Source organism: Acipenser ruthenus, chromosome 37 (genome assembly GCF_902713425.1).
Source record: "Acipenser ruthenus chromosome 37, fAciRut3.2 maternal haplotype, whole genome shotgun sequence".
Classification (NCBI taxonomy): domain Eukaryota; kingdom Metazoa; phylum Chordata; class Actinopteri; order Acipenseriformes; family Acipenseridae; genus Acipenser; species Acipenser ruthenus.
Genome location: NC_081225.1, coordinates 10,530,237 through 10,541,493, shown reverse-complemented (window position 1 = coordinate 10,541,493; position 11,257 = coordinate 10,530,237). Strand labels below are relative to the sequence as shown.

The window sequence follows — 11,257 nt, the reverse complement described above, 5'->3', positions numbered from 1 at the left end:
ACTGAGTAACTGTTCTTCGGCATGCAAAAAAAAAAAAAAAAACTGACCCTGCAGAAACTAAAGCATGTGACTGAAGACTTTGCGCACGACTGCTTTTCCCTTAATAACACACACCTGCACACGGACACGGACACCAGGAGCGCTGAGTGCCGTGGCTGACTCGCTCACTGGCCCTGGAAATCAACACCTCCTCGCTGACAGCCCCAGTGAGCCGGTGACCAGCTGGGAATTGGATCAGATATTGATTAGCCTCTTACTGGGCAATCTGCTGCTTCTGTATCAAATCCCAGACAAGACGCACAACAAATAGATTAAATTTGTGTGGACGCCAGACAGTTACCGGAGAGCTTGACAATTCATTTTTAATACACCTGTTTCTTTATGGATCAGCTTACTATATGAATTTTGCAATCATTTCAATATTTATATATTAGAAACCAAAACAATATATTAAAATAAATTATATAGAGCAAAACTAAAATAAATAACATTCTTAAACAAAGTTTTTTGACTATGTCCCGTCAGCATTAAGGCCATTCCACTAATAAGGCGGTGAGAGATCTTTCTTCTCTCGGTGTTGTGTTGCCGTGGAAACTTCCAAAACGACCTCTCTTCCACTGCATTGGAGTGAACACTAGGAGCATGCAGAGACACTGTTTCGTAACTCAGAAAGAGCTCACTGAAATATTCATCAAAACAAAGAGTTACTTAACAGTCATGGGAGCTAATAAATGCGCAGATCTGTGCTTCAGTTCACTAGAACACAGAGGGGTTGGAATAAAACACCTGCCATAACAGTGTCAACGATCATCTGAAAGAGGACTTTGAAATCCGCTCCCCAGAATATTATTAATTTCTTAGCAGACGCCCTTATCCAGGGCGACTTACAACTGTTACAAGATACCACATTATTTTTACATACAATTACCCATTTATACAGTTGGGTTTTTACTGGAGCAATCTAGGTAAAGTACCTTGCTCAAGGGTACAGCAGCAGTGTCCCCCCACCTGGGATTGAACCCACGACCCTCCGGTCACGAGTCCCAGAGCCCTAACCACTACTCCACACTGCTGCCTTGTCCATGCACTCATCACTTCCCTTATTTAAGTGTAGTAAAAGCATGGTAAAGCACAGGCAGGCAGTAAAGCCCAGAGAGGTGTGGTATAGCATATTAAAAAATAAACAAAACAGGGCAAACCATGGTAGAGAATATGCATCGTAAAACCTCTGGAAAGCTGTGAAACCCCTGTGCAAGTTTACCTTGGACATGCTGTTATCTCCATAGCTTGAGATTGCATGAGTTATCACATCAGTTTTATAGGCTGACAAGTTGTATAAATACCACAGCGCCTGTAGCTATCTGAATCTCACGAAAGATAAACTATAACCATGGGGGGACAAAAGCAAAGAAAAGCAACACATGAGGAACTCAAACCGACTAAATAGGAATAAAACTATATAAAAAAAATATTATAAAGATATAAAACGTATGTTTTAATTTCTTTTTGAAAATTGCCAGTGTAGGTCTACGTAGTGCAGACTTGGTATAGCCTAATTCATTTGTACAATCTTAATCTCCTATTCTGTAAAAAAATGTCTTGTAAGCCACAACTAGAAACGGCTTGAGCATTTTGCAAACAGACTTCAGTCTAGGCTGCAATGCCTAGGTAAGGTAACAACACATGCCTATAACGACATTAATATATATATATAAAGAATATTAATGTCATTATAGGTATGTGTTTTATATATATAATTATCTGCACTAACGAGTTAAACAACTTGTGTTTGCTGATGCACTAGGTGTGGTTTGTTACCTCACAGGCAGCAGCATTTCCATCAGCAGCTTCTGAGTTTCACATCCTTAAGGCAATGTGGTTGTGCGTGCCTGCGTGTGTGTGCGTGCCTGTGTGTGTGTGTGTGAGTGTGCATAGGGTGGCTGAGCTGCCCAGGTCACATGAACAGTACAGGAATGCACCTGTTGTACATGGAAACATAGAAAGACCAGCTTGCTGCTCAACAACGAATCCTGTAGAGAACAACTGCAGGCAAGATTTCAACTCTGAAAAGGTTGGTAAAAGTTTACCATGCTAAATTTGCACATTTTGCAGCGTTCCCTAGTTTTTTCTTTTAACTTGGTGTGCCATGTTTTTTTTTTTTTACGCTGGTAAACTTTAAAAGGGTATTAAAGTGAAACTTGTTTTTCACAAGGTGTTTTTTTGACAACATTTTACAGGGAGCAGGTGAGCTGTTGAAAAGGTTAAAATATTTCACAGACTTGAGAAGGTTGTAACCTTATAAGCCTGTGATGAAAATCTCAGCTTTGCAATACAAAGCAGTTTCACAAAAGGGAGGGGAGGGAGAAGGGAATTCTAATTCATGACTGGTTAAACCTAAAATAACATTGGGCCATCCCAGATCAGTGTCAACCGGGGGCCTGTGAAACCAGCCCACAGCGTGCACTTGCACAGGATTGTGGGAAACTGCAGCTTTCCAATTCAAAGTGTGTTGTGACCTAGTTTGAGTTTTCATTGCGCTGTTCCCTTGCTATGCAGCTGTTCCTTTATCGTGGTTTTGACCTGCCCAGGCTGTACTACACTTTACCACAGTAATCTTCAGCAAGGGTTAGTTATGCACACTGGTGATGTGATTAGTTTGGTCTTTGTTCCCCACACTGTGTTTGGTATTCTTTTTAATCTGCTGTTTGTTTACAGTAAATATCAGCAGGTATTGTGTTTTAAGGCTGTGCCGGTGATAAAGGAAAGCCTCTGTTCATAACGTACTGTTCAGTTTGTGAAATGGCTGCATGCGTTTGGTTTTTCAGAGCCCTGAACGCAGGCAGACCACCCAGCCACTGATTAATCACATCGACTGGGCTTTTGAAAGCAGATCAGTCATGTTCCTGGCCACTGGCTTGCTCAGGTAAGTCCAAATACACCTGGAACTTTTTTTTTTTGATCGCTTCCTGATTTTGAGAAATCACGTGATGTTATGACCTTTCAACTCGACTCTATGCGGTCACGTGATTTCTGGAGATCAGGAAGCAAAAAGCAAGATGACAGTCACGAGGGGGTAAAGGTCAGTGATAATGTTGCTGATTTCTTTAAAAGGACGGAGCACAGAAGTGGGCTATCTCCATGTGTCAGACTTTGTGCATTGCGTCATTAACTGAGGGAGGTGGAGATGAGAGCGAGGGAGGGAGAGGAGCAGGGCTTTACTCGGGGTTAATCTTTATACAAACCGAGGGTCCTTCATCGTGTGACATTTACGCGCTGGCTGGTGTGTGTCAAAGCTGAGAGGTAACTGATTTACAGACACAGCGGGAGTTCCTGATATAATGGAACTGTGAGCTCACTAAGACCTGTTAACTCCTGCTTATTGGATTTACAGTTTATAGGTTCACAAGATCGCAACGCTGCGTGATGGCAAGTCACAAATAAATGATTATAGTTAGTCTAGACCGATCTGCCTCCTCGGTTTTAACTGTTTGATGAGTCGAATGAACAGTCACTGGGCTTGGAGAGGCTGGCTGGACTATGTGAATCTATCAGAGGAGTCGTGTACATGTTTGCATGTCCTCAGTGACGGTAAAAGCTCTATTGCTGTTTGGCTCTTCTGTGGTTGAGGAGCTCATCTGGAGAGTGCAGGGCTGTCCTGTTTAAATAGCGGTAGATAGTTTTGCTTGGGAGGAGATGGTATTACCACCATCAAGGGATTTCTTGGCAGACTCACTCGAATTCAGTGAAGGTTCGGCCACCCCAATTCACCTGATATCAATCCAATTGAAAATGCTTTTCTTGGCAGATCAAGCCAGGAAACTGTAAGGCTCTTACTGGATCAATACTCTGAGCTAAGAGACATTCAGTTAAGATGGCATCTAATCAGTCTTTTAGTAAAGTCCTGAACCCCTTATAGCCACATGCTATTTACTTGTAACTTTTTTTTTTAATATTTGAAATACCCAACTCGAATTTGACCTCACCCTGCTCTCTGCTTTCTAAGTTTTAACCAGTTATGTATCCACATGCATGCACTATCTCCTATTCACACTGATTTCAAGTTAAGCATTCGGGTGTCATGCTCTCTCTGTGTCTATCCCTGCAGTCTTTAAAGAAACCCCTAAGATGATCATACCTGTTCTGAATCCGTCTGGGCTGTCTCTATGGAGTAGGCTGGTTCCGGCTTTGCTTTCCTGTACTGCATCAAACCAGTGTGATTCCACAAGGTGTGTGTGTGTGTGTGTGTGAGAGAGAGAGAGAGAGAGAGAGAGAGAGAGAGAGAGAGAGAGAGAGAGAGAGAGAGAGCGAGAGAGAGAGAGAGGGGGGGGGTGGTGGGTGTGTGTGTGTGAGAGAGAGAGAGTGAGAGTGCGAGAGAGAGAGGGAGAGAGAGAGAGACAGAGGGGGAAAGAAGGGGGGTGAGAGAGAGAGAGAGAGGGGGAGTGAGAGGGGGAGAGAGAGAGACACAGAGAGAGCGAGATTGCGAGAGAGAGAGAGAGAGAGAGACAGAGGGGGAGAGAGAGGGGGAGGAAGAGGGGGAGAGAGAGACACAGACAGAGAGCGAGAGTGCGAGAGGGAGAGAGACACAGAGAGTGAGAGTGTGAGAGAGACGGAGAGAGAGGAGAGAGAGAGAGAGAGAGAGAGAGAGAGAGAGAGAGAGAGAGAGAGAGAGAGAGAGAGAGACTCTGCTCTGCACAGCACAAAGCTGTGTGGCTCTCTGCTCTTTCACAGGCCTCAGCAGTTTGACATGAGCTGCTGTTAATCTGTAACCTCGGTCCTGACATCAGTCACTTCCTGCTTATATAACCGCCTGCCGGGGAAACGAGGCTCTGTGTTGATCCCCGCGCCGCGCCGGAGGGGTCTGTCTCGCTTCGCTTCTCCAGTCAGCCCAATGCAGCCCTTCACAACGGCACGGTACGTGATGCTCATATCTCTCCTCTCCGTCGGCTTTGCTTCATCTTGGGGATCTCTCTCAGGTAGCACCTGGAAACCCTGGCCTGTGTCGGTGTTTAGAGTGCCAGATTTATTAGCATTATGAAAATGCGCTATGCAAAGCATACAGGGCTGCAAGCAGTATGCTGTGAAGGAGTCCTCACAAAGAGGGCTTTCCAGAGGTCTTTGTGTGAAGGATAGATTGGAAAGGTGTACAGTCCAGGCGTGGGGGCCTCTCTGTAGCTATATGCATGTATGTACAGGTGTGTATGTGAGAGATTTTCAGCAGGTTTCATTTGACCTTATGAAGACGCTACACATTAATGTTTTTGGAGGGATCACTCTGACAGCGTCCTCTCTCTCACTACTCACCTGGGTCAGGGGTGTGTATACGGGAGGCCAGGCTGAAACACAGTGCCACAAGCAAGCCAGACAGACTTCTACCCGCTGTTCAATCTCAGTGTGCTGACGGACCAGAACCGCTGTCTGGGCAATGCAACATTTTGCTCTCATTGCTGGTAATGGTAACACGCCTGGATACTGTATTTCCAAAGTGTTTTCTTCAGTTTAAACTCTTTTTTTTGTTGTTGTCCATTTCACAAAACCACAACTAAGTATTTCGAGTTCTCTTGAGCACGCTGACGGTGTTTAGTTTTTCATCTTGTAACAGTCACATGATTATTTCCCATTAAAAGTGATGCATTCCCTGAGCTCCTGAATTGTGCTGCAGCTGTTATTCTATGATAAGGGTGAGACTCCGGACTTCAGGAAATGGGCAAGGCTGCCTGCAGCTTCAGCCAGTATCGATTGACGGGGGAATGCGTTCTGCTGTGGTCAGGAGATTAGACAGCTCCACTGGCTTATTTGATGTCTGTGTGCGGCTGGGGGATAGAGAACCCAACACAGAGAGCTGGGGTGGAGACACAGTATGGAGGGCCAGTCTCTTCCTTATATTGAGCTATAGGGCTGGAGCGATACGTTTCTGTCCCGATTCGATGTGCATCGCGATATGCAGGTTGAGATGCAGTATGTGTCACTATACAGGAGAGGGCGCTGATGGGCTGCTAGCATTATTATTATTATTATTATTATTATTATTATTATTATTATTATTATTATTATTATTATTATTATTATTATTATTTCTTATCCAGGGCGACTTACAGTCGTAAACAAAAATACATTTCAAGAATCACAGTACAAGTAATAATACAATTAAGAGCAAGATAAATACAATGACTTTGGTTCTAGCAAGTACAAGAATATGACAAAATACGATTCAATAACGGAGCAGATAACAGTGTCAGTGATAGCTACACCAGGATATAATTAAATACACTACCGATTAAATAACACTTGACAGATTACAATACTCTAAAGTACAGGATTAAATGCGGTAAAATTAGATCAAATGATCGTTTAATGCAGGATTATTTTGTTACTAGACCGTATTTAATGAGTGAGAGAAGAGTGTTCACACTTGTTTTCCGCGATACAGACCCCTCTGATGAGACCACGTGTCTTGTAAAGAAAGCGTCTCCACTCATCCGCACAGCAAGGAATCAATGCACCCCTATTGACCAGCCACCCCAATTTAAAAAGGGTTCCAGAGGTGACGTTAGCTCACCAGTAACCCAGCAACAGCAGAATTAGAACCAGCGCTGACGGCAGAGAGTGGGTCTTTACAGTAAAGAAGCGTTCAAGTCTAAGCGAATACTTTAAGCGGCAGCGCAGATATCCGGATGAGAAGGCATGCAGGTGAAGCGGAGAGAGACTGAAGAAGGAGGGTAAAAAGGGCTCTTCATATACACGGGCAATGAAGATCACGCGTGATGGGAAACGCTGAGTCAGCCGGCTGGTACGGAGACGGAGTTGTTCTGGGAAAGGATTTTCCTGTCACATTAAGTCAAAGTGCTTGCCGTTGGAAATTGCTGCTGTCCGCACTAAAGGCTGGCTCGGGGGACAAACAGGACGGACAGACTGACAGCTAGAACCACAGACATCACCTTGGTCCCAAAGCCTAGTCAAAAAAACAACAACAACACATCTTTTTAATCAAACCACATAATAATAATAATAATAATAATAATAATAATAATAATAATAATAATAATAATAATAGAGTACTCAATTATTTTAATAGTGAACACTAGTCTAAGCTCTGTCTCCTTTCTAATTATATTCTATATAATAAATAGTGCGTTTTAAAGTATCTAATAACAGCATCGGAAACGATTCTGCATTGACCAAAAATATCCGACACGATGATGGTCACCGAATGATTTCATTTTAAAACGACATCATCTGCAGCTGAACTGACCAGCCCGCGTCACCTTCACTTACACCTGTCACACCGCCCGTGACGGACAACCACGGAAGCCAATCAGTGGCAGACTGGGGGCTCATTTCAACTAATCGGTGCGCTTGGATTCTAAAGGGGCGGGGAATATGTATATATATATTTTATGAATGAACAGTGGCGTCCCTCTGCAGCAATACAGAGCTTTTACAGCAGCTAGGCGAGGTAGACGGAGGGAGATTCAGAAATTATTTTATTTATTTTCGCTAAAATAAAAAAAAATAAGATGTATGATTTATTGAAAAACAATTATTATGCTAAATCCTTCCGTTCAAAGACCAGAACGCGACAGTTATTAATAACCAATTAAATTATTACTGTGTCTGCTCGGACGGCATTTCGTTTACTGTCGTGGTTTTATGAATTGCGCTATTATAGATAGTTGTCGGGAACAGTGTTGCTTCAAATACAATTATTTTAAATAACAGAATGGCGTTTGTCACCTTGGCAAACAGACTCGCTCTCAACAAACACCAGAGGATCACTTTGCAAATGCATGTTTGGATTTTTGGCCGCTGATCTAAAGCAATATCGGTTACAGATTGGATTAAAAAAAAGAGGCTCCTAGCAACATAGCTTATTATTATTATTATTATTATTATTATTATTATTATAGGTACTGGCTTGTGTTTAAATTTTGCAAATTATAGAAATAACTATTTTAACTGGCTGAAGGAAGCAGCAATCTTTGTTCTTTGACTAAGATTATCCCGCCGCTGTGCACAGAATGCTAAATATTATAATACAGCGGTTTATTCGTGGTTGCTAAGCGACCATCTAAAGAAAGGAAATAAAATCCGTTTCCTTGGAAACTCCAGATATTGGAATAATATTGACATCAAAAACGAACAGAAAACCACCACCATTTTCTTCACCGGGACGAGGTAAGCAAACGCCGTTTGTTTTGTTTTTTTTCAGTCTGCCATTTTATTTAAAAACAACAACAATATAATTAAATTAGGAGAGAATAAATAAGGCGGTGTTATATAAAGCCGGCGTCATAATTCTGTAGTGGAGTGAAAACTACAGCATAGTCGGCACATATATTATTAGGGCTATAGACTCAAGTATTGCTCAGTTTTCTTATCTATTAAACCCGGGTTTAAAAAAAGAGCAATAGAATTTTGTATATATTATTATTTGTTTATTTAGCAGACGCCTTTATCCAAGACGACTTACAATTACGTCTCACCCGAAAGACGGAGCACAAGGAGATTAAGTGACTTGTTTAGGGTCACACAATGAGTGGCTGAGGTGGGATTTGAACCCGGGTCCTCCTGGTTACAAGCCCCTTTCTTTAACCACTGGACCACACAGCCTCCTTATATAACAACGGAATGACGTTTCTGCAGGTTTACCGCAGTATTTACGTACGGTGGATGCTATAGTATGCATTTAGTTTACACTGATCTGCCAGGTAATATGCTTAACCATACCTCGCTGTGCTTTACAATGCTTACCTACCCCTTGCTCTTGCTTTCTCAGTGATTTATTTATTCCTCCGTGCAATGCTTTTACTAAGGGAAACGTCCAGAAGGACAATATTGTATTGTTGACCTATTATTTTTTTTAAAAGAAAATATATTTTCATTATGTTGTATAGGGTGTATATATTTATAGCTTTACAATAGGTGAATTTAAACAATGTGAAATCAACATAAACATAGATATTCTGCATAACGTACGCATTTATCTTTAAAATATATTTCTAAAAAAAAAAAAAAAAAAAAGTATTTTCTTTCCACGTGTGAGTTCAGTGCTAAATACCAGTATTATTATTTGTATTATTATTTATTTCTTAGCAGACGCCCTTATCCAGTTCCATTGGGGTGCAAGAAAGGTCCAGTCAATAAATACATTTTAATAATTTAAAATCAGCAGTAAACTGGATTGGCACATGGGCTTGTTAAATGCCAGCCTGGGTTTATAATCCCCTTGAACACATGTCTGTAGTGACTTCTTGTGCAGGTATCAGTTATCCCATTGCATGGCTTATCCAGGGGTTAAATTCCTACCTGCACCCATTAAATGAACAGTGCTGGGACAAGCATGGCTTTTTAGATTGGATTTCAAAATTAAATAGTGAAATATTATTTCATTTTGAATTAGCTGGAAAGCAAAAGTATAAATCCTACTCTATTACACGAGAAATTACCCACCAAATTCCCAGTTAAAGAAAGGACAGTAGAACGGGTGTTAATTAAAAGCGGGTGATTATTAAAACAACTGCCCCGAGCGGAGAAACCATTAGCTGAACCTTCCTCTTTCAAACAGCATCCTCAAGATAATTCTTAAGAACCAAGTAAGCAGGGCTCAGTAATGAAGTCTGGCAAACCTGAACAAGCAGCATTTTGAGTCTTCTGTTAGTCGGAAACCCTGATGGACAAATCTCCCTGTTTTAATCACAACTGTAAATCTGACAGACTTCGATAGCAGGTGCTTGGCTGGCAGGTGTTTCCACATTATTATTTATTTCTTAGCAGACGCCCTTATCCAGGGCAACTTACAATTGTTATAAGATATCACATACAATTACCCATTTATACAGTTGGGTTTTTACTGGAGCAATCTAGGTAAAGTACCTTGCTCAAGGGTACAGCAGCAGTGTCCCCCCCCCCACCTGGGATTGAACCCACGACCCTCCAGTCAAGAGTCCAGAGCCCTGACCACTACTCCACACTGCTGCCCGTAATCTAATCCGACGCAAGTTACTGATGTTTCACAACGAGATTCAGAAGGAAATCATTTAAAGAACGTGTCTGTCCAGAATACAATCATGTAAAAGTTTCACAGTGCTGCAAAGCAATGAAGCTTCAGCTTGGTCAGGCTGGCGGTCCTTGCAAACCCACGCAGACGTTACTTTCGAACGAGAACAATGTGTTTCGAGTCTGAATGGGCTGCCGCTGTGATAAGGGTCTACCCCACGTCTTGGTATCTTCATTACTGTAGAGAGAGGTTCATAACCAACAGGCCGCCACACCCTACCATTCTTTTGAGGGACGGTGTTTGCTTTATGGATAGCTGGGAATCAGGATCATTATAATTATGCAGGGGCTTTTGTCCCTGAGAAGAGAAAGGATAGTTGCCAGGGTGACACCTGAAATACAATAAAAAGGCCTCCTGTGATGGGAACGAGCCTGCTTTTAATTCCGGCCAATGGCACGCTGTTGCTAGGCAGCATTGGAAGTGCATGGTTTTTGTTTTTTCAGTTCCCCTTTGCGGTTGGCAGCACTGCTCAGCGTTGAGCACAGACTGTTCAAGCCTGCTGAATAATGCATGGCTCTTCCCTTCCGGGGGAGACACAGCACTGAACTGCAGTGAGTGGGAGGAGGCACGAGGGATTTCAGTTTATCCCTGCAGAGCGCACAGAGAGATAGCAGCAGCAGTTTAACTGCAGCAATAGAAACCAAAACGGACACTGAAGATTGGATTTTTTTTTTTTCCCTCTCGCTAAACTGAAAAGGCTAGAGAGAACTAAACTCAGACATCAGACACAGAATTAAAAACAAAACAACAAAGCACGCCCATGCAGAGGGCTCTCGAAACCGCGTAACAATCGCACGGTATGTGAAAGGTACAAATACACCGGGTGTAGAAAAGCAACAGTTTTGCAGATTAAAGCCAAATGCGTCCGCAATGTCGGTCCGAGGCTAGGAGGGGCGATCAAAGTGCGGTGAAGCCTGGAAAATCAAGGCAGTTATTGTGAGCACCATGTAGAGTGAGACAGACAGGGAGAAAGACAGAAAGACCACTATTACAGAAAATCTTCTCTTACCTTTTACCATCAATATTCAAAAGCCTTTCTTAAATTTTACTTCGGGTTTTCTTTGACTTTAATATCCCCAAGACGCTTGTTAGTGAAGCCACTAACGGCACAGAAGAGTGTCACGGATGTCTGTTTTCTTTATAGTTCTTCAGAGGGCGTTTCTGCTGCTGTTGACGGTTTCCACTCCTGTTTTTCAACCTTCA

At 42.4% G+C, this 11,257-nt stretch overlaps 1 protein-coding gene across 6 annotated transcripts in view; it reads left to right on the top strand.

Moving 5' to 3' along the window:
* The first annotated feature begins 1,994 nt into the window (after positions 1-1,994).
* Positions 1,995-11,257, top strand: part of LOC117397851 (rho-related BTB domain-containing protein 2-like) — a 21,631-nt gene continuing 12,368 nt past the window's right edge. For 2 of the 6 annotated variants that reach the window (XR_009310804.1, XM_034911536.2), the window contains exon 1: positions 2,387-2,923. Coding sequence is in view for 4 of the 6 variants with exons in the window: in XM_034911536.2 (XP_034767427.2) it covers positions 2,808-2,923 (116 nt within the window). In the remaining 2 variants the exon portion in view is untranslated. Of the gene's footprint in view, positions 2,072-2,386; positions 2,924-4,105; positions 4,227-4,657; positions 4,912-7,148; positions 8,173-11,257 lie in introns of those variants that run through there. The other 4 variants (XM_033996765.3, XM_034911537.2, XM_059008547.1 and 1 more) reach the window with 4 other exon arrangements.